General features: G+C 43.7%; 1 protein-coding gene and 1 long non-coding RNA gene across 2 annotated transcripts in view; one reads left to right on the top strand and one right to left on the bottom strand.

Moving 5' to 3' along the window:
- DIS3L2 (DIS3 like 3'-5' exoribonuclease 2) overlaps window positions 1-23,666 on the top strand; it is a 182,270-nt gene that overhangs the window by 101,172 nt on the left and 57,432 nt on the right. The window contains exons 12-14 of the mRNA XM_053951730.1: window positions 7,894-8,006; window positions 14,932-15,039; window positions 18,420-18,653. Of these exons, the coding sequence (XP_053807705.1) occupies window positions 7,894-8,006; window positions 14,932-15,039; window positions 18,420-18,653 (455 nt within the window). The remainder of the gene's footprint in view (window positions 1-7,893; window positions 8,007-14,931; window positions 15,040-18,419; window positions 18,654-23,666) is intronic.
- Window positions 12,497-17,174, bottom strand: LOC128792869 (uncharacterized). The gene is made up of 3 exons (XR_008432583.1): window positions 17,048-17,174; window positions 15,325-15,474; window positions 12,497-12,579 (listed from the first exon to the last, which is right to left on the bottom strand). It is a non-coding gene; the product is annotated as an uncharacterized LOC128792869 (long non-coding RNA).

The following is a 23,666-nucleotide window of genomic DNA, read 5'->3' as shown; positions in this document are numbered from 1 at the left end:
CTCGAGATGTCACCTCCCAGATATGACAGTATTAGTAATGGCATTCTGTGGATAAATCTGATGTGTTTGGGGTTTGTAGCTTCTCTGAAGTTGCTCATTTACGTGAGTCTTGCAAAGAAATCGATACAGTTTGCAATAGCTCCCAGTGGAACTTTCTGTTTTGGTACCTCACAAGATCTGCTAAGCACTCATGCAGGCATAGAGGAAACCAGCTCTGCTGTGAACCTCTGCAGTGTAAACAGGTACCAGCACAGGAATGGGGACAAAACTGCATGGGCAGAAGGTGGGACACAGGCATTGCTGGAACCACTGTGTCTGGTCTCAGTCTTCCAATGGACACCTTTAATACATCAAAGGAATGTCATATTCCCTTTGTTTTCCATGATGATACTGTCTGTCCCCAATTGTTCTGTGCTCTTTCCTGATTTTTACTATTGCAATATTTGTGCCCCGCTTGTATCTATTTTTCTGCTTGTATCTTGCTCAGCAGTATGAAAAAAATCCTTATTTGGTGTGCTTATTCTGTTGGATATCATTGCCTGTGTCCTCCAGTCTGAAATTAAATGCTTTATCTTGTACATGCTGTGTGAATTCTGTCCTGAGTATTCAGTGTTTTTCCCTCAGGAGAATTCCTTCCTCGTGTAAGTATCCATCTTAATGGTGCAGTAGTAGTGCTTGCACAGAAGGGCTCTTTCATTCTTCTCCAGAGTTCTTGCATCAGGTTTTAGGGTAGTTTTCAGGACAGGTGTAGGTAGTGGGTGCCTTCTGGGTGACAGCATCATCTGTCACGAAGTGATGAAGAGCTGGTGTGGGTTTGCTCAGGACAGGAAGCTCATTGTGTTACTCTGCCTCAGTGATCTGATGTCATCTGTGAGGTCTGGAGACCTGGTTGGTGCCAGCATAGTTATCTCCAGCTCATGGGAGTTTGGAAGCTGGGAGAACACCACCAGCACAAAGATCTGCCCTGTGTTCCCATGGGAGGATTGACTTTCCTGCTCTCCTGAGAGCCTGAGAGAGCCTCATGCTGACCAAGAGCCATCTCTGAGCATTCCCTTCAGATCTGGGGGGGTCACCTTTCCTTCAGTGACTTGTGCTGGTTTGTGTGCAAAACTCAGGGCTCTGTAGTGCACAGTGCATGAAATGCCACCCTATGAAGGTGTCCTGGCTTTGTTTTGAGGTATAAAAGGTGGCTTTAAAATTATATAAAGTGATTTTAGGATATTGCCGAATTTATTAGCTGCTGCAGACGAAAATTTTATGCAATTCACATGAAAGACCTGCTTTCAGAAATTAATTTAGTAATAGATATAGTCTCCTCATAATTCTGAAGCTATTTTAAGGATTGCTGATGGCTCATGGAGAACTCTAGAAAATATTTCTGCTTTTCATCTTCACTTGTCCTTTGCTGCTCTTAATGAACAGATGAGTTTTGTTTTGGACCTCACCTAGAGCCAGGCACAAATTGGTTTGTACAATTGTAGTTGTCTCTGCAATATTCGGTTGATGCAACGGACAAAATGCCCGAAGGTCAGAGTGAAACAGTACTTTAAGAATCATGTTATTCTGGATTTTAGATTAATTGATGTCCAACATTGACCTTTTAACTTAAAGAAGAAAGTAACAAATACCCTGTTGTGGTTTATTTTTGTGAAAAACTTGGAATATTTTTGATTCTCTTAGAACTGCTAAAAGCATCACTTTGCAATGTCACCATTCCTGTCAGTAGTTTCTCAGATGCTTGTGAAAGTTGAGGAAGTGCCTAGACTTTCAGTATGGGGAGAGTTAACATATAAATACGTTTTTGGGGTTTTCCCTCCCTTCTCTTGTGATCTCATGCATTTCTCAGTTTGGAGTAACTGGGGCTGATCTCAGTTCTGCTCATTTTAGGGATTTGGTCCATCTCCCAGCTCCTGAGTTTGAGCAGTTAAATGAGAAAGGTCACAATGTTTATTGTCTTTACATCAGCCTGGCTCCTCAAGGAAAGGATGAAGATTGAAGGTTTTAATTATGATTTAAGGAGCAAAGCAAGCCCAGACCCAGCCAGCACCTCTGCAGCCTGATGCTGAGACAGTTCATGTGCCACCTCCCACACGTTGCCCTGTGAATGTTAAGGGTCTGACCCTGGCCCCCTCTCCAGGTGCTAGAGACCTCAAAAAGGTGACCAAGCATAGTTCAAAGAAGAGTTGAAATTTCTTGGAACCTTGGCCAGGCTGTTCCTGATGGTCTCTCTGTTACTGGTAGGTGAAGTGGGTTGTTTCTGTGGGACATTTTTCAGGCAAACCAGTGACAGAGGGGTTTGATAGCATGCAGCATTTTTTTGATTGTTACCCTTTAGAGGTGTTTGTTGTTTGTTTGGGCAGACAGTTTTTCATTTTTGAAGTTGTTGCAGCATTTACTAGGTGGATGGAAATATTTGGATGGAAAAGTTGCTGTTCTGTGTCCTGGGGACTTGTCCTGCTCTCAAGATACAGGATTTGATCCTTTTGCCAGAGTCTTCTTGTGAGGTTATGTCAAGGAAGAGACCTTTAGAGAAGGGAAAAGCTATTACTTGCCCCCAAAAAGGGTGCAATTAGTTGCATTTCAGTTGGCTAAAGGGCCATCATGTGATAATTTTAAAAATTTGGTTTCTTGGTAAACAAGTTAATGGATTTATGCTGAGTTGCACTGTGTCTTCAAAAAGCAAAATGGCCCTAGGGCACACAAGTAACATTTAAGCACTTTCCTTGTTATTTAAAAATAAGTAAAATACACTGTGTGGTTTTTTGAACAACAGCTTGGCTTCCTTTGGTGAAAAAGTAACCTCAGCTGAGAATTAAAGCTACCCACCTTTGCCTTCAGACTCCAGAGCAGACAAAAAACTTCCTCTTTCCATGGTTTGACTTTTATTTTTTATTAAGCTCTTCTCCCCCACTTCTCTATCTTGCGCTTTCTTCGCTTCCCCACTTGCTCTTCTCTCCTAATCAGTCTTTCTTTCTTCTTTCTCTTTTCTTCTCTCTCTATCCCAAGATGGTCACTTCTATAACCCTTGAGCTGTATGTGTTCATATACATGCCAAAGAGAAGCAGAAATATTTGGGTCATGTTATTCATTTAAATGAGCGTGTTAAAGTCTGTGATGGCCCCTACCTGTTTCCAGCAGCTTCCCCAAGTCTTGGTGCCAATTTCTGCTTCAGTGCAACTTTCACTGTGTTTATGTCCACTCCTTTATGGTCTGCAGCCCCTCTGACTGTCCCCTCTGTAACTGTGACCCTCTGTGGCAGACACTGTGCTCCCCCTTGATAAAGACTCCTGATCTTCTGTAGCACTGCCAATAGCACCAAAATATGCACGTAGGTTAAAGGCCTCATTTCTCTCTCTTTATGCAAGTTCTTCATACTTTTGCAAGGTGCTAAATATTGCTTAGCAGATAAGAGCAACAGCATGATACCCCCAGGGCTGTGGAATGGGAAAGAGCTGTAATTATTTGCTGCAAGAGTTTGATCTAGCAAGGGAACAGCTTGGGACTGATTTGACCTGCTGGCAGCAGGTGGGTAGTTGGCTGTTTTCTGGGTAGAGCAAACACTTTGCAATTTGCTTTGAGCTCTTCTGTATCTCACTGAAGGGTGAAGAAAGTGTGGAAAACAGAGGTTAATACAAAAACCCTGGTATTTGATTTTAAGTTGACTTAACATGTTTGCTCATGTTTGACTTCCCTCCTGAGAATGATGATGCTTGAAGGTGAGATGGAAATAAATAGGAGCGTGTCTGCGTGGTAGAGAAGTACTTTCTGATGTTTAATCCTTGAAGAGCTGTGTTTTTCAGTTACATGGCCCTAAAATTCACATATGCTAGAGTATGAAGTGAAATTGCTTCGTCTCTGGATTTGTGCTATGACTGAGTAGGGTTGTTGTAGACAGGGAAGAGAGATTTGCTTCCAGTGTATTCCCTCACATACTGTTCAAATGCATTCAACTCAACTTTCTGATTCCAGGGGCAAGTGCTTGATGTGACCTGCTGGGTTGGCAGTTCTTATGAGGCATTTACAGGCTGAAAATGCCTTTTCCTTCTCTTCCAGCTCCTTCTTACTAATCCGTTTTTGTTTATAATTTTTTCAATAAAGAAGGAAGTAAGTTCTCTGAACAGTTTTGTCATAGAGAATGAGATCATCATCAGCAAAAAAAAAAAAAAAAGAAAAAAAAGAAACAGCCTGTTCTTTGTTCTTCTGCAAGGTGCCAGTGCTCTCCTTTGATTTTAGTGTCATATTGATGCACAAGAGATTTTGTTGTGGGGTTCAAACAAGCCAGATCCTCAGCTTGAGGAGCTGAACCTTCTCCAAAACAACTGTGTGCCCATTGTGCTGGGGGAGACCTGCCCTTTATAGCTCTGTCATTTCGTGAGATCCAAGAGGGGGTCCAGGCTTCCAGAGAGCTGGTGAGACACAGGTCCATTCTGTTCTGCCATTCTCACAGCCACGTGATGGTAAATGAAAGGAAAATTGTCCTCTCTGCTTGTGGCATCACAGCTGTGTTGTTTGCAGTAAGGTGACAAGTCCTGTCCCACTGGCACAGAGCATTGGCCCAAGGAGGGTTTGGGTGGCTGAGTGCCCAGCCCTTTCTCTTTCTGCTTGCAGATGTCAGGAGAGCTCCTCACTGCAAAGGGTCTCTTCACTGGGTTTTGCAGTGGTGTGGTGTAATTTCAGACAATGCTCCTGTCTCCAGCTCTGTCACCACATCTCTGTAGCTGCAGAGAGGAGCTGATAGAGTTCAGATGGTTAATAAAACACACCGTGCTTGATTCTAAACTGCATTCCCTGTTGCTAAACATCTCCCAAGAGCAGCTTTGCAGTGGTAGAGTTTGAATGGCATGACAGTTTTGCATCCACTTTCAGATGAAATTATTTTAAATGAAAGCATCCCAGAGATCCTGAGTGAAAGAAGCCATCCAAGTGCCTTCAGCATTTTTCATTGCAGTAGATGCTCCCTGCAGCTATTGCTTTAATAGCAGCATATGAAATGCCTGGCTTAATCTTCTGTACATTTTTATGTAAATTCCTTTTAAAAACCCCTAACCTTATACTGGTAGCGTATGCCTAGCATAAGGGGTTGTTGTGCAGCTTTAAGTTCCCTGTTAGAGAATTTGGGATGAAAAAAAAATTGTAGCTTATAGAAGTACTTTTTTCTCCAAGAAATTTAGGATATAAAAAATCTGTCACAATGGAGAGTTATGTGGCAAAGTTTGAAGCCTCTCTTGCTGGAAAAGTGTATTTTTTCAACAAAATGGAGGTCAAGTAGACCATGAGTAGTAGCCTATGGTGTGTGGTCCATGTGGTATCCACCCTCTACCCCTTTCCTCTGATCTCTTTGACAAGACTTTTTTAATCCATGACTCCCGGTTAAATTCTCTTTCCCTTTCAGGCCATTTTTCTCTTTTTTTTTTTTTTTTTCCTTGGGAAATAACATAAGACTTACAATGTGAAATGTTCCTTTTGTGACTTTGTCATAAAAATTAATGAGACTAGAAAAACAGTTTGTGGACCTGGAACAGAATTCTAGTGAATAGTATTTCTCTATCCACAATGCTCTTTCACTTTAATTAGCAAATAAACCAGGGAGAGAGCAGCAGGCAGGTATTTCTGTGCAGGCTTAGGTTGGTATTTTGTCTAGCACATTTGAAAGCAGTGAGTTGAGAGAAATCAGATTGGTTGATCACTGTGCTGTATCTTCAAGTAGTCTTGGTCTGAGTATTTTGGGGGTGAGGGAGATGGGGTGATTCATACATGAGCAAGACAAACCCAAGAGCTGCCAGTTTGCATTATGTCAATGTATGTAAGAAAATATTTAGATAGAATTTCCATTAAAAGTTCAAAGGCAAGGGGCTCACACTGACCCCAGCTTTTAGAAGCTCTGGTGGGAAACCTGAATGAAATTTAACTCTGCACAGTCTGTTTTCGTTGGCTGACTCCATGTTTTATTATCTCATGCAATGAGATCTTTCTTGGTTTGTCGATTTTCTATCGAGGACAAAAAGTTCATGTATGTAACAGTGCACATATTGAATTAAAGTGCAATTAAAGGCATGATGTAATGACCCCCTTTCCTTTTCCTTTAGTCAATATTTGCCTGCAGGGTCAATACGTTACAATATTGACTTCAAAGTATTCAATATTTTTTTACCTTCTGAGTGTGTTGGCTTCGAGTGTGTGTAATATTAAACGTGTTGGTTGAACTGTTGGTCTAAGACTTACTGTCTAAGTAGTTTCAGGCTTGGATGCCTAATCCATGTAGAGCAGCTTTCAAAGCATGTGATAATATCACAACACAGCTGTAGGCAGCTTTCTGAGGTGAACCATTTAATCTGCAGGCTTTGCTCCCAGCTTCCTGACAAGTGGTGGAATTTGTCCCTTGGTGTGCGATGGGATTATTGCCCTCTCTCCCTGCTGCCATCATATTTAGTCTCTGCAGGACCTTCTAGTGGCTGGAGGTTATGTGGGCACATCTAAACACCCTCCCTCCCACCTTCCATGTGTGTTTCTGCTGCCTTTGCATCTGTGCTCTGTTGAGTGCACAAAGGCTGCTCAAAAAGCAAGATTATGCTTTGCGTACTCACAGTGCTGTGCAAACATGGCTTAATGAGGTTAAATCGTTATGAAGTCAGGCAGCTCTGCAGGGTGGGCTGGTACTCATTTCCCTGAGTTCCCAGCTGGGCCACAGTGGGCTGGGTGTCTCCCACTAGTAGGAGGCTGAACCTTCTCATGCTTCCTCTTCATCTGTTTCCACTCCTACTCTGCTGAATTCCTGTTCTGGTATCCATCAGAAGGGCACACAGGCACATGTACTCCTTAATGACAACAGCTACGAACCATTTAGTGTTCAAAAACGTGACACTCGAGAGAAGGGCTTTGATAATGTTCTTTGCAAGGTGTATAAATAAACAGGATTGTCACCAGTGTGGGATCTTATTACTTTGTCTCTTTAAAAAAATTAAGGAAAGAAAAAATATTTATAGATACCAAGGGGTTAGTGAATTCCTCTAAAGAACCAAGTGTTATAATTAGGAACCCGCTGCACTTAGAACTATTCTACAAATAAGCACCTCAAATCCAGCCTAGTCCTTCCAGAGAAAACAAAGGTCAATAGGCTGCTTTGAGGATTAGCAAACCCGAATTTCTTGGACTCAGGTACTAATTACTTCCAAAGCTGAGGATGATCACTACTTCCAAATCCGAATTACTGCCAAAACCTCATGATAAACCTTAGTAGTACTCCTCTCCAGCCCAATTTTTGACTTAAGATGCTTTTAAACTGGACTCAAAGGATCAAAGGACAAATCTGAAGGAAAGGCAGGGTAAGGGTGGAAATACTCTTCTAGTGGAAAGCTGCATTTCTGCATAGCCTGATCTAAAGTAATTGAAGACTTCCCATGTCCCCAGCAGCAAATTGGGCTCAGCCAGGTTGGTGCAGTTCTGATAACCCAAAAGTGTGTGTGACTGACTGCTCCATACCAGGGAAATGGGATCCTGCTCTGCCTGTGTGCTTGTAAGGTGGGGTTCCATCTTTCTTTCATGCTGTTGTCTGGAAGTGAAGGGGTGAGGACTAGGCTCACTATTACAAGCTCCTAACTGGAAAGATTTATCCACATGATTTTGAAGGGTTTTCACACTTCCACCTCTGTACTTGAGGATTCACTTCTATGTATATTCACTCGTATGTTGCAGCCACGGTGGTGGTGAATTTGAGAGCATCCTGAGAGACCACAGTTTTCATCCCAGGTGGAAGAAGTGGAAAGAAGTATCAGTTTTGTAAGATTTCAGTGTAAAGCAGAAAGGTTGTGGTAGCACAGGGGGAGAGGAGTCAGAGTTAAATATGTCAGCAGCTCATTTCTGCTCACAGCCTACTGACTTCTTGTGCAATTCCAGGGAACTTGGAAGTGGGAGTCCACATCGCGGATGTGAGCTACTTCGTACTGGAAGAAACAGCACTGGATAAAGTAGCAAGCGAAAGGGCCACCAGTGTCTATCTGGTGCAGAAGGTAAGGACAGCTTTTCCTTTGTTTGTCTGATGACTATGCCTCCCATTTACCATAAATTCATTTTCAAGGTTTGTTTTCAGAAACTTACAATCAAAATCTGGCTGTTATTGCAGGACATCTCTAAAAATGAGTAAGTTGTTGGAAACACAGAAGCTGGCATAGCTGTTCACTACCTTCGACCTTATGGAGAGAAGCTGGGGTGGAGCAGCAGCTTGTGACCCTCTGACTATGGTCAGGGAGTGCCCCACATGTGCCAGGGCTCACCAGCTCAGTGCTGACCTGAGCCAAGCCTGACACACCCAAGCTGGCTCCTCTGGTTTGCTCCTGGGGGCTTCAGATTGGCAGATGTGGAGGATTTTGTCTTGCCTTTGGTGCAAGAGTCCAGCTAATCACTCCAAGAAATGGATTTGTATCAGAGTAGGGTGTAAAACAACCAACCAACCAAACAAACAAACAAACATCTTGAGGTATAACAAAAGGTTCACACTCTTATTTTATCTGGATATCCCAAATAACGGAGGAATAGTGTTCCTTCATCGTGCAATGAAAAGATGCCTGAAATTATACTGATTTTAGCTTACCAGAATCAAATGTTAGGCTCAAGTTTAAAGTTGATTTCTAAGCTTTACAAATGAACAGGTTCAGGTTTAACATTGTTGGAAAGGAAATGTGTAGGCTTTGTCTGTGGCTGTCTCATTTTCAGTTGAATGTGAAGAAACACTTTGTAGCCCATCAGATACTACTGGCACCGTGCATGTAGGGGAGCTGGAAAACTTGGCTGTCAGTGTCCTGTGCAGGCTTGAGACATCAGCTGCACGAAGAGGAGTGTTGAAGCAGTTTCATGGAGCAGATTAATCTGCCTCTTGCCACACTCCCATTCAGTCAGGCTGAAGTCCTTGTCTCCACAGCCCCTTCTGAAATGACAGGACATCTTTTCTATAATAAATAAGCGTGTCCTACTTGCTACTTAGGATTAGGAGTGATTCTTCCTGTCCCTTCCCTTCCTGGATGTTTTCAGGGTTGTTATCTGGGGAGGTTTTTGTAATGATGCTTGTTTCAGTAGCTTCCTGTGTCCTCTCTTCACTTTCTGGATGATAAAATTATTTATGTTACACTAGTGGAATCAAATTAATGGTTTGATATCAAGCTGTTTACCTTTAGCAGCTGTTCATAGCTTTCTTTGGGTAGAAGCAGCAAGGCACAGCTTTGGGGGTCTCAGGGAGTCTGATGGGTTTCAGCTCTCTGTGGAACCACTGTGGCAGCAGTGCCAAAGTGTCCCCACTTTGGGGACAGTGGTAGTGACACCAACAGCACACAGTTGCTCCGTGCTGGGAAATCCCTGTTTCTGTTCTTGCTGTTCTCCACAAGTGGCAAGCAATGTGTATCTCATGGAAACAGCAGTTCTGGCACCAGACTTCCCAATTCTGCAGTCTCTCCAGTGATAAGCCCTGGCTTCCCCCTCTGATGGATGACTTGATGATGGGAGGTGTGGGCTGGCCTAGGGGGGAATGTCACTGGGGGCAGCAAAGCTATACTCCAGGAGGATGTTGTGGCAGTATTTCCAAGTCAAAATATTGTGTTTTGAGGCCATGTGATTCTTTTAGTCAAGGGAGAAGGAAGATTTTTATAAAGAAAGGAGACATTTTTCATGAAAATCTAGTTGGATGCAGAAGCTAATTGAATTTTCTTTCAAAGTCCCTTTTCCCTCTAGCACTGCCACTCCTGTGCAATGCCAGCATAAGTTACCTGCTGCCCCTCATCTTCAATTCATCTTCAACTACTGTGGCCCAGCAGTCAGGGTTAGTGTTTTACCCACACTTATGGCCTGCTGAAAACACATTTTGAAAACAACAGACTAGGTTAGATGATGAAATTTTCAATATTTTAATTGCAAGAGATGAAGAGGAGCAAGGGGTTGGGTGAAGGAATGCAGCCAGACTGTCTAAAACAAGATGGTAGCATGACTCCTGTAGAAAATATGCTTCCCTTTGATGAAACTGTTTCCTAAGAGAGCTGTGATTCTGTGAGAGGTTAGCACCTCCAAAAGAAGTTAAATAAAGCCACATATTTAATTTTCCTGAACTAGAAGGGGAGTTATTGTGTAATTGTTAGTGGTCTATTTAATACAAGTCAAAAGTTTTTGAAATAAGAATGTATCAAGTTTTAAGAAGCAAGAAAACCTAAACAGTTTCCTCTTTTTTGGCACATCTCACAGTGTTATTTTAGGTGTGAAGCAGCTTGAGTGAGAGTTCAGCCATAAATCCCTATAATATTGTATTCGTCCTACTTTACACTGGAGATCAAAGATCAGAACTGTAAGCCTGTCTTCATGTTGAGTCCAAGGACTTCAAGACATTCACTTTTGACACCAGCAGGTTGTCAGGGTGTTGATATTTTGATAATTTCAGGCTGAGTAACAAAGAGTTGCTCAAACTCTGAATTCATGGAAGTGTTGATACAACTCCTGAGGAGAAATCTTGGCTCATAAACAAATTGCCTGTTTCCTTTGAGTGTCTTTTAGTGTACAAGCAAGAGATTTGCTGAGCCCACTCCACTGTTGAACTTCAGCATTCTCCTAGCAGCTCTAGTGGAAACTCTTGGTTAATACAATCCCTCCCCATTGGATTGACTGTGGGAGAAGGATCACCTTGGGAGTCAGTGGTGGTCATAACCAACCTGAGCCAAGAATTAAGGGGCAGCCAAAGCATATGCCAGCAGATTGAAATTGTTTGAAGGGAGCAAAACTGCCCATGTAACTTTGTGAAGATAAGGGATTATGCTTGACCAGAGTTTGTTCCTTTTTCCCTTTGGTTGGCTGACCAGTTTTCCCCTTCTGTTCCTTGAAAAGCTGCTACAGTGAGTTCACTGATCAGAGGTGTTCTGGGCTAACCTGCTCTGAACCTGGCCAGAGAGTTAGTCCTGGCTGCAGCAGATGTTTCTGATTTTATAGGGAACAAGAACTTTTATCATCCCAGCATGCATGTGCTCACTCCCTTCCCTGCCCAGCTCCCTAGGAATAAGTCTGAGACTGGAAACTCACATTTGGTTTCTGGAAGCGCTTCATTAATTGAAGAGACAAAACAAAACAAACCCCAGGGCTCTCACAAGCAGCGATTTGGATCTTCCCTTGCAGAGGAGCCAGCTGCTAAGCAGTGTGACCAGCCATGGTCACAGGTCCATCTGTTTTATAGTGCCAGCATGATGGTGTGTAGGATCCCCCCAGCCCCAGAAGTGCCCTCTCTCACTTCGGTTTTCCAGTGGTGCCATTGCTTTGGCTTTCTGGGATGTGTAGCTGCCTGCAGGGAGAGCCAGTAGCATGGAGCAGGCTGTCAGGCAGTGCTGGACAGCTGAGTCTCGAGGGTAATGCTAAAGACTTTGCATTTAGGACTTGGAAATAGGGAGATTGTCTGTCTATGGTTTGATTTGAAATGCAGACTTGCAGCTGCTAGCATTGATATCAGCCTTCTACTCAAAGAAGTTCCCTTTCCAGTATCTCTTGGGCACTGCTAGGCTTGTTGGGAGAGATGATATGTTTTATTAGCCTGACTGATAGAGGGGGGTTAAAGCCAGACAAGCTCTCACCACCCAAGCCCTGGTTTCTACAACACATTCATTAGAAAGGATTTCCTGAGGAGTATAGCTCCATTTTTACATTGTAAACTTTTTTTTGCCTAGCCCTGCTGGGCATCTCCAACTGCATTTCTAGATTCAGCTACATTTATAAACCCCTTATTCCAGGTTTATGACCCATGTATAAGCCCAGGTGACTTTATTTCCATCTGCAGTAAAATCAAGCTGAATGATGTGATCCCCAACATCGGCACATCCATAGCAATTTGCCAAGGAAACCACTTCCCACTGGAGGTGCTATCCCTCGGCAGAATTTCAGCTCACTGAATTCCTGTGTGCCCTGGCACTCCACAGGACAGCTGGCAGCCACTGCTGGCTCTTGGCAGACAGTCACGGGAAGGGCAGAGCATTAAAAAGGTGCCAGGCAACCTCTGGATTGTTCAAGGCAATTTTACACAACTCTGATATTCTGCAAATCTGGACATTAAAGATGTGCTTAGGGAAATCTCTCATCCTGTGTCTCTGTCAGAAAGAGATGGAGATAATCCTGTTGCCAGAGTTCCTCTGGGCAGCCCCTGGGATCACTCCTGGAACATCTTGCTTTCTGAGTGTGACACAATTGTGACATCTTTCTATGTTAAATGCTGGGCTTGCAGTTACTGGGAATCCTTTCAGGCGGTGACCGTATCATGTTAAGGAAAAAGGAAATGTATATTTATAACTTAAACTCCTGTGCCTTGTGACAGTAGGTTTATACTCCATGTAGAGGGTGAAGAGGAATCGTGATGTTAAAGCAGGAGGCAGTCAGCCAAGACTGTTGTGGTGCTGGAAACAGGTTTCTTTTAATTCAGTAAGGTAGAATAAATTGAAATACCTTCAGTGCAAGGTCAGGTTATGTTACGTATGTGTTTGCTGAGCCCAGGAAAAGGTTGATTGCATTCTTACTCTGCCATGAGACTTCCTCCATGGCTTAGGTTAAGTTACTTTGCCTAAAGTTTCTCTCCTGTAAAACAAAGGTAACACAGGCTGATGCTTCCCTAACAGTACATTTGTTACAGCTAATTGCTTGGTGAGTGTTTAGTGCTGTAATTATGATCTGAGTTAAAGCTTTGCTTATGTTTCACATCATTGAAAGCCCTTCCATTGAATTACAGCCTCTTGAATCGGATATTAATCCTGCTCAAGTACACTTAAAGCGAGCATGGGCTTTTGTGTTCCATGTAGGCATTTTTCTAGCAAACTGGTATTGCTCCAGGAGATGTGAAGGAAAAGAGGATGTGCAAAGGCACACAAATATTCAGTAAGTACAGACCATTATCAAATGATCAGAACTGGGGAGAGAGAGAAAAACAGCTTTTAATTTGGGTGGGAAAGGGCATGGGAGCTTTTATTAAATTAGCAGCACTTTGTTCACTGTGACCTGAACTTTGGGGTCTTAAGGTGGTCATGGGTGATCTTAGGCAGGCAGGGATTTCCGAGAGTCTATAAAGCTATTTTCTCTCTTTTCTGACGTGGGTTGGCATCACTTACACTGAATCTATACCCTTGTGGTGTGGGTCCTTCCAGGCAGCATGGGCAAGCTCACGTACTGGGGCAGTGAGTTATGAATGTAGCAGTATTGTTAACATTCTGTTCGCAACTGCAATAACAGAGTTGGCGGCCTTTGTGATGCGGGAAACAGCTTATCATAAGCTGTGCCCTTGTGACCTTCCAGGAGAACCAGGGCTGCTGATTCATGGTGTGATACCCTGAGAGCCCCAGACCATACAGTTAACCTTTTGGCACTAGTGTGCACCGCAGTTAGAAGGGATTTATAGCCAATTTCTGGTGCCAAACCACAAATATGATTAAATATTTTAAGTCTTTCCTTCAAAGCAAAAGGTAAGTGTAAAGTGGGTGCACTTGAGGAGAAAACAGGCACCTGAGACTGTTTTTCCATACTTCAATCGTTTTGAAGAACAGTAGTTCTCCTGCCTCCAGGTAGAAAAAGTTATCTCTGGAATCACTAAATAGGTGTCAGAGTTTGGAAGAGCTGGGATTTGTATGCCAGTCAGCTTCCTGCTGGTCCTATATTTACAGGCTGGCACACAGAGCCGTCAAAACGGAAACTCTATTAAATAGCTAAATTACTTTATGGCACACAAGTAGAGCATTTCTCTCTGTTTTTCTGAAAAGCACCATTCCATGTTGTCACTCAAAATAAACTAGAGGAGTAACGTAGTGGTTTTTTGAGGGCAGTTATTACTTCTTCACAAAGGTAAATAATGAGAAGGGAAGTCAGAAGTGAAACTCAAATAATGAGTTTTGCTTCATTAAGCAGCTGCTAAAGATTATCTTTAATACAGACTTCACTTAGGAAATAACTCAGGGATGGTGGAAACCCTTGGAGCTACTCAGGTTTGCTCTAGCATGAATATGCTCAAAAGCTTTAGCTTTGTTGGTGTAGTCAGGTGAGTAATTTGGGATTTGGTAATTCAATGTTCAGCAGCAGAAATATAGTTGTAAGGAATTAGGACATGGGTTAAAAAATCCTGCAGAAATTTATGTTGGCTGACATAAATTTTGTTCAAATTTTGAGTATAATACAGTAATTGTTCCCCATTTGCAAACAGCATGGTCAATAGTCATAACACAGGTACTTTTGTTTATCTCACCTGTATCTGCAAGTTCCTGTCTGTGCTGTAAAGCATGGTTCAATCTTTACTGAAGCCAAGCATGGCTCCTGTGTTGCATGGGAGGTTTAATTTATGCTTTACAGAGAGCAGACTTGCATTTGCTTCTTGGTTACGTGGTATTCAGTGGGAAAGCAAGAAACACAGTTCCCCAGTCCAACCTCTTCAGCTCCTGACTGCCAGGACCATGTTTCTTCAACATTAAATTTCCTGATGTGCCCTTCCTCATTCTTCCCAGTGCCAAAGAAGTGGGAAACAGAGCGAACTTTGTGACCTTAAAAGTTGCAGTGGAAGTGTTTGCGTAACCAAGGATGCAAATTACTCCAGGATGCTTACTCCATTCTTCAGAGGGGAGCACTGGGAATGATTCCCAGGTTGGAGACTTAAAACTGCCTCTGGTCTCATTGAGGGATGGGGCTGATGTGGATGTTGGGGGCCTTAGCCATGTCTGAAATCCTCTCATTTCAGAGGATTTGGTTTATTTCCTCATTCCATGCCAGCATGCTGTCTGCCATGTGATACAGCTCTGGCATGGGTGCGTGCATCCCAGAGCTGTGACGTGGCCACTCCTGCCACAGAGAACATGATGCTGACAGCTTAACACATTTTCTCTTTACCAGCTGGTCAGGGAAGCTTGTCCACACTAAAAGCTTGTGTCTCACCAAGGCCCTCTTCTCTTGCAGGTGATCCCAATGCTTCCCAGGCTGCTCTGTGAGGAGCTCTGCAGTCTCAATCCCATGCGAGACAGACTGACGTTCTCTGTGATTTGGAAGTTGACTCCGGAAGGCAAGGTACCTTAGGCAGCAGGCAGTCATCCTGCTAATCAGTCTTCCCTTGTGGCCAACCCCTACTCTTGTAGCGGTAAAAATGTCATCCCTCAACACTCAGATAGAGTGGCTAGGAAAGGTGAAAAACGTAGGACTGTTCCTGTGTCTTGTCTCGCTGATGACATACTGTGGAATTTCTAACTGGAATAATCCCTCAACATGGTTGGGAAAGGACGAATATTTGTATGAATCTCAGGAATGGAGAATGTCCTGCTTCTTGCCAGGTCACCCAACCATTTAATGTCTTACCTCCAGCAGCAATTCAGAGCTAATGGTTTGGGTGGGATGAGATGTGCCCCTGACTCCAGGCTTGCCTCGTGCTCGCAGGCAGTTGTGCAATGCGGCAGTATTGCCTCTGTGGCCTCTCTGGTAAACAGGCTGTTTAATTCCTCTTCAGAGCTGCAAATGACATCAATCCAAATAAAGCATGATAGCCCTTCAGCAAAGGCATGGCTCCATCCCCTCTGCATGTGTTGTTTCCAGGGAGCAGTTGTGGAGGCTGTCTATTGGTGCACTGAGCTGCCTGCCACCACTCCCCTCCCTATTTCTCTCCCTATTTCTCTCCCACACTCTTTGTTACCCTAAAATCTCCTCTCTGGTGGTCACAGGGTCCCCTTACTAATCAGGGAGGGCTAAAGACTGGCAGTACCAGAGCACTCTTTAGTCTGTGCAAAATACACTTTTTGTACTCAGAGGTTTTTTTAACTGTTGTTGTTACATATACAACTCGTGCTCATATCCAACTCTTTCTGTAGACAGTGTTTCTTGTGCCGATTTGGTAATTTTTCACAAAGATTTACCTCCTTATTATTGTCCTAGCTGCTCTAAAAGATGCTGAATCTATCTTTGTGCTTTAGCAAAATACAGTTGCAGTCCTGATTCTGTATTTCTGCAGTGAACCCCTGCTCTGGCACTGCGGTGGGTTGTATTTGTCTGCTGTGAAAAGTGTTCCCCTTCCTGCAGCAACAGCATGATTGCTCATGAGACCTTTAAGAGTAGCTACTAGGTAGAGCTTTTATTGACTCTGAGTTGTCTTTGAACAGCTAAAGGTCAAGTCTTAATTAAAATAAGCCTTTAATTACATCTTGTTTCTTGTCCCATGCGATATATCCGTTGTGTTTCAAGCAGTGCTCAGTCCAACCCTGTGTGACCAGTGAGAAAATAGAGGAGCTGTAGCATTCAGCTCAGGGAGCAGACCTCTGGAGTGGTCTGGGCCGTGGCCATGCTGTCCCTGGGAGAGCAGACTGCCTGTGGCCATCTCAGCAAACTGGTTTCTCCTACAAGGCCTTTCAGGGTTAGTCTTACTCGAGGTCACTTGATGTGGATGTCAGGTGAAGACTGGAGAAGAATTTATTCTTTCCAAGAGGAAAAGTGGTTGTAGGGCTTTTGCCCAGGAGGGCATTCTTCTGAAAGCTGGTATTTCTAGGTGTTAGTATAGCTGTATCTCAGTGCAAACAGGATCACATGCTCCCCCACGGTCTGCTGGGTGAAAGGGAGGTGAGTCAAAGGCCCCAACACAGCCCTTGAACCTCAGCTGTTGGTGGAGAGCCGTGAGAGCACTCACAGTGAGGACAGGATGTTGCTCAGGACTATGGGTTTTTCTCAAAAGCAGGCAGAGCTGGGAAAACCTTATCATAACTTTAGAAATCCTTTAGATGCTGGTGCTCTGTGTGGACTCTGGGTGCACCAGGTTTGCTGTGATGAGGGAGACCTTGCACACTGATCTTGTGGGCTACTCATTGTAATATCTTGGTCCCAGCTCACCACCCCCAGATGTTGCTCCTCCACTGTGCCTTGCCCATCCCTCAGCCATGGTACACGGGCCAGCCCATGGGAGCTTGCCCATTCTCCTGGTGGGGTTTCCAAAGCAGGGGCTGCTGACCTACTGGACATGCATCCCCCATCACCACAAGAAGCTGAACTGCATTGAACAGATGCAGCAAAACACAGAGCAGCTGCTGCCACCACTCACCACTGTCACAGCATCTCTGTCCAGCTTTGTTGTTTTCTCTTCCTTTCTTTCTCCACAGCACAGAGGAGGAGACACAGAGAATAACCATGAGCTGATGGTCAGAGCACTTTACATTGCAAGATGCTACTTGCTGCATCTCTGCTGTTAAAGCACTTTCAAAGTAGAAATAAGCTTAAAAGCCTGTGACTTTCAGAGCTCTGAATTGCTGAGTCATAAAGCACATCTGTGATGCATTAGGGAAGGAGGCAGCAAAGGTATTTTGGGAATCAGTCCCTTCCTATTAAGAGGAAGGTTTGTCTCTGAAGCAGTGTCCTTGATGAGGCTGTCACAGAGAGCTTGTTCTTCTCCCTGGACACTGTCACTTGCAGAATTTACTTTGCCCTGTTGGGCTGATGAAGGGGTAAGGTGGCACTGGCAGCTAAGGCAGAATTACAATTCTTCAATCATTCTCTGAGCACCTGTGCTTTGAATCGCTTATCACAAACTGCATCTGTCTCCAGAGCCCTCATACCAATGCTCTTTGCTTTTGTGAAGATCCTTCTGGCCATGTCCCTCAGCACTTTATCACTGTCTTGATGAGCTGGTGCATTGATTCTCTTATATATCTCAGCTGAAAATAGGTTTTCCTGTCTGCTTTAGGAAATAATTCTGAATTCCTACTTTTACACTGGTATTCTTTTAGGGAGTTCACAATAGGTGTGGCTTCTGGTTTAAAATAAAATAATTTTATAGGCAGTTTATTGAATATTTTCCTCTCAATTCCAAAGTAGTTTGGACCTAGAACCATGAACATGATCAGAGAAGCAAGGGGTCAGTGACTGTCCATCTCTCCTCCAGACCCACTGAAGTCCTACTCAGGCACTTTGACAAGTGCTAGTCACACATTTGGGTTCCTGCAGTACTCCTGAAAACAGTATTTTAAGGCCAGCCCCTCGTGCCCTGGTGGCCAGACTTTAAGTTGTTCTGCTGTGTTTTAGGCAGGAGAGCCTCTCTGGCATGTGTGTATCTGCCTGTTGTCACTCCTGCACCTGATAACCTGTGAGTCAACAGACTGGTTTCAAGTCCCAGATGGTCTGTAGTTCTTGGAGCCCTGTGGAGAAGGGAAGTCAGGTAGAGGAGGGGGATCCAAGCAGTCTCCTATGTGTATGCACAATATATTGCTACCTCTTACTTGCATATACAGATTACTAGATGCTAGAGAATCTGCATGAGCAAAAGGCCTGAAGGTCTCAGTAGGACAAGATCTTCACTCAGAGATCACAGGTAGAGGGGAAGTCTGCTGTCATCCCTCCCAGTGTTTGTAGAACTTCCCAAGCTTTTGTGCACTGGAAGAATGAGTCCTCAGATCAATTTTCACTTGGCAATTTTGCAGATCCTTGAGGAGTGGTTTGGGCGGACGGTCATCTGCTCCTGCGTGAAGCTCAGCTATGACCATGCACAGAGCATGATTGACAGCCCTGGGAAGGTGTTGTCACCTGAAGAGCTCCCCCCTGTCTCACCTGAGCACTCGGTAGCCGAGATCCAGGAGGCTGTGCTGAACCTGCATCGAGTCGCGCAGCGCCTGCGCAAGCAGCGCTTCACCGAGGGTGCCCTGCACTTAGACCAGGTAAGGAGTAAGTCCAGCCCCTTCAGGCTTCACCAAAGCAATTTCACCTTGTGTACTCTCTAAGAATTTCCTGGCCAGTCTAAAAAGTCAAAGGGTAAAATCAAGGTTGGAATAGAAAGTCAGGTTTGAGTGCCAATGTTGTCTTAAGAGCGGCATCAAATTATGTACCATAAGCAGTAAGTAGGATGAAAAGAAAAAAAATCCCTAGTTTTTAAGGAGTGATCCATTTTCCAGCATTTTTCAAAATCCTAAAACCCTGTTGGACCGAGTAAGTAATTCATAGAGTGAAACAAATCATGACAGTGTCCTTCATTATCATGCAGTTCAGATATTAGTGCACATTTCATCCTCCACATTTCTTTCTATGCTTGCAATATTCTTGTTTTCCACAGCTTTCATAGCAGTTCTCTGTGCTGGGAAAATGGCTAAATGTTATCTAAGCTAATACTTGTAAGTGTTGGGTGTGTTTCAGAGGAAAAAATGCTAGTGGGGAGGTTTTCTGTCTGGGGTGATTTAAATAATCTTGTATCAGTAGTGGTATGTGTCATTTCTATTTTACAAGGAGATCCAGATATTTTAGGCTATCACAGCAAAAAATACTTTTGCATGATGTTCAGCTGCTCTTAGGTGGTTTCTGATAGTTTTTGTGGATAGGAGGTTCCAGTCATTGGTAGAACCCAGTGGTCTTCCTGAGCAGTAGACAAAATAGCCTCTTAATATAAGGAAGCTCTATTGTTTCATTTTGCAAAAGGAGGGTGAGTCAACATAAGGATATTGCTGAGAAAGAAGCTAGGAGTGGTGTAAACAGGGCTACTGTATGTAAGACATATGTTGTAACCCTTCCATTTTACTCAGCACTGTAGTGTTGTCTCCAGTTGCAGGAAAGTCTAATTTTAGAGAAATCATTGCAGAGCACCAGGAGCAAGAAGTGTCTACTATCTGTGACCTTCCCCAACATTCTGGTGGAGCTGCTGTGAAGAAGAGACAATGTGCTTTCCCCCATGTCTAAGATGGACAGAATGACAAATTTGTATCTTGAGTTTCAGCAGAGGAGTTTTTATTTTAGGATAAACCTTCTGCTGTAGGCAGTGTAGTGTCTGAGGCTGTCTTGCCTACATCTGTTGTAGGAGGTCTTGGAGGACTGGTTCAGCACATGTAAGTGAGCTTGGAGCAAGGACATTTGCTTAAGGTCCCCCTAAATTAATTTGAAAATTATTTTTGGAAATCAAACTTTCACTTTGAAGTTTTCTTAAACCTCTTAACCTCTTCTGGAACAGAGACTTCCTTCTTTGAGGTTTAGTCTACAATGGCTAATAAACTGGGCCTTTGTTCCCAAGCACACCCTGAATGCTAGAGAAACATAAAAATCACAGCTTTTGCACAAGATTAGCTGCCTGGGAAGCCTTGGAGGTATCTGGCTTGGGAAAAGAGTCCATGATGACTGGGAGCTGTGGCCCAGAAAGGTCACCAGCTGCCTTCCACAAGTCACTGTTACAGTGTAGTGCTGACTGCTAGCTGTGTGCCTGTGAGTTGAGTTACCTGTTATCAAACTAACCTCAGGGGAAATATGTTTTAAACCAGCTGTGACATTTTCAATGGGAGGATTTGGCCAGGGAAGCATCCTGTTCCAGTGATAGCTCATAAAAGATTAGCTGTGTTTTGTTTTGCTCTGTGCTCCTACAGAGGAGCCATTAAAGAGAACATATTGGAGCATCATTTGTGAGATTGGGATTAAAAGCTACAGCTAAGGGCACCAGAGGCCATTGATTCCTGCTCAGCCTAGTTCCCAACCATCATGATAAACTGAGTTATATCTCACAAGTGGCACTTTATACTGTGCAGAATCTCTCTCCCCTGGCAAGAATGTCAAAGTAATGGTCTTTGAGAAGGAAGCATATTTTAGATCAAGGGACACTTTCACCACACTTAGTCGAGTCAAGTACTGCCCTGATAGCTTTATTTTGATAAAGTACACCCTCCCCAGCCCATGGAGGATGTGGTTGCTTCAAAGCCTGAGTATGAAGAGTGTGTGAGGGACAGATCTGGGGACGTGGCCAGTAGCATATGGCAGGACAAAACAATCTGTGTCCTTTAATAGAAGGGGACAAATTCCTCTACTCTTGCTCCCCCTGTTCCCTGAGTTCCCATGGGCGCAGCTGTGTGCCATGTACCACTTCCAGCCCCAAGTGAGCAAGCAAGGGTGGGTCCAAATGGGAAACACACCTTTCTAATCACTGGACCTCTCACTGATTTCCTGTTGAGTAATGTAAATCTTGAACAATGGAAGACAAACTCCAGCAGGAAGCTTGGGGCAATGAATTATCGGATTCCAAATAAATCTGTGAGTGAAGGAAATGATCATCTCACAGTCTTAAGGGAGGGGGTGGCTGAGCATGGGTGACTCCTGTGCTTTTTTTTTTCCAGGGGATGTGAGCCCACTTCCTATATATTGTGTTATGTTTGAGAGTTCTACCATGGGGTAACTCCTGATGGAACAGTGATGACTTATTTTGCTTACTTCCACCCTGCCATTTTTCAGTGTGAAGTGTTCCTCTGCTTCCTATTGGTATTAAGAAAATCCTGGGAGAAAGAATCTCCCATCCTCCTTTGCCACTGGCTGTGGTGGCTTTGGGCTGGTGCTTTCCCTGTCTGCCTCAGTTTTCTTTTTGGAATGATACTGATTTGTCCCATAGTATTCATGTAGTTTAGGATTTATTCCCCGAAATGAAGAACATTTCTCAGATGAAGCCATTCATTGGCATATCTTTATACCAGCAGAAATACTGGCTGGCCAGGGAGCTCCTTGGATGTGACACAGGATGGCTCCAGTAGGATGCAGCAGTGTCAGGCTGGTCCTGCTGGGGACCATTCAAATACCTTTGAATGTCACTGCTGAATTTTTATGACCTAATGTGGAGCAGCATCTGCTTGCCCATAGTTTTATCTTTTAGCAGCAATTTTAGAAGCAGGAATCTCCATAACTCAACGGATTAAAAAAAAATTTAATAACTTAGGAGTTATATATCTGGGTCACACAGAAGACCATGAGACATTACAGAGATAGTACACAGTCTGGAAAGCTTAGGATTTGTGGGTTCAGTGTCAGAATATGTGCATCTCTTGGGGCTGTGTAATTTTGAATTCTTGCTTTAGTTTAAACCTGGCCGTGACTTTAACCTACATACCTGTGACCCACTCTTTCCCCCACTCCCCAGTTCCTTTCATGCCTCTGCAGAGGTCTGGGAATCCTGCTGGGATTGCAGGGAATCCTGCTGCATTGGACCTTGGGTCTGAGGACTGTGTTTGCAACCAGAGCCATGCATCTGTCATTCCGTGGGGATCCAGCTGTCCCTATAGGCCCCTTCTGGGGCTTTTTCCCTAGAATATGGTTTCCTGTGCTGCCTGCCAGCTTCCTAGTTCCAAAAAGCAGCTGAGTTGAGTTTTAAAGGTTTAAAGACTTTGCACCTTCAAGAGCTAAGAAGCTTATGAAACTTCGTCCACACAGAGAGAGATTAATGTATTTCTTTTCCTTCTCATTCAGAGCTGCAGCTTTTAGGTGCAAAGGCAAGAAGTCTTGTATGTGACTAAGAGAAAATGTTCAGGTATTTACAGTATTGTCTTCCCTCCCACCCAACACCTCCTTCCTGCACAGGACCATGAAATGCCCCCCCTGTGCTATCATCTCACAGCTCCTGGTGTACTCAGTCTATAAATTGGAGCAGAGATCTGACCTGGTTTAAAAAGCAAAGTGAGCACAACTCACAGCTTTCCTTTTTTTTTTTTTTTTTTCCTGGCCAGGTTACTTTGAAGCTGGATCACTTCCCCAGCCCACAGCTTTTAGAAACACTAGCCAGAGAATCAGATAGAAACTTGCTTTCAACAAAAACCATCAAGTTTGCAGAAAAGCTTCTTAGCTCCAGCCTGCCTAGAGGAGACGTGCTGATAAATGGTTCTCTTTTGGCCTCAGCAGTTTATAAATGAATCATGAGGACAGATGCCTACAGGAAGACAGGTTAAAAAGGATTTCTGTGCCTTTTTAAAATGAGAATACCCCAGGATGCTGATCTGTCTCTATGACAACTCTCTGTGAGCTGAGCATTTCCTTTTGTTGTGCCAGTGATTCTGCCTTTACCAGCACACTTACACCTGGGTGCTCAAAACATCAGCATTGACCAAAGTTCCCTGTGAGAACAACCCAAAGTGCATTTGCATTGTACCAGTTAATGGCACTGAATTGTTTGCTAGAATAGCTTTTCTCCCTGTTTTCTGCAAAACAGACATTTAGCTTTGCAGGTGTGTGGGAAAAGGGAAGGCAAAAAAGGACAAAAATGGCAAAGGTGAGAGTGTTACACAAATTTAAGTGTTGAATTGGTAGTGAAATGGTCTCACTTCTGCTTGCTCCCAACTTGTGTATGATGCCATTGTCTTTTCATGTGAGCAAGGCTTGCTGTTCCCTGTGGGTCTGTATTGTTTTGAGTAACTTAGAGGTAGTAAAAATTGTATTGTTGTAGCTCTGGGACACTGGAGACCCATGGTCTTGTCCCATGGCTGCTGAGGATAAGGAAATCAGTGGTCTTTGAGAATAGCTTTGTTTATTTAAGACTGGTGGTACTGCTAAAGTAAGAGAGCATTTAATAGAGCTTCAAGAAACATAGGGAAACAAGCACAAGCGTCCCAAACACCAAGATGTGTGCAGAATGCCAGCTCCAAACTACCCAGGTATGTGACATACAGGATTTAATAGCCAGCTCTGCATAGTTTTTGAAGCCCTCAGAACCTAGTCTGCCTATTTGGTGCAAATGGCTTTGAGAAGCTGATTCAAGCCACTCACACATGGAAAGTGAGGAGGAGGAAGGACACTGCCTGTGACACTCTATGTTGGGAAATTTCATCTTTGGTTGTGTCTAATGGGATAGCACAGAAACATGTATTTTTAGACAGTTGTCCTTGCTAATGCTGTTTAATTGTAAATCTCAAGAACCAGAAATTAATTACCCTCATTATTAAAATTTT

Source organism: Vidua chalybeata, chromosome 10 (genome assembly GCF_026979565.1).
Source record: "Vidua chalybeata isolate OUT-0048 chromosome 10, bVidCha1 merged haplotype, whole genome shotgun sequence".
Classification (NCBI taxonomy): Eukaryota; Metazoa; Chordata; class Aves; order Passeriformes; family Viduidae; genus Vidua; species Vidua chalybeata.
The sequence above is the reverse complement of the archived record's forward strand: the minus strand, read 5'-3'. Positions and strand labels throughout refer to the sequence as shown.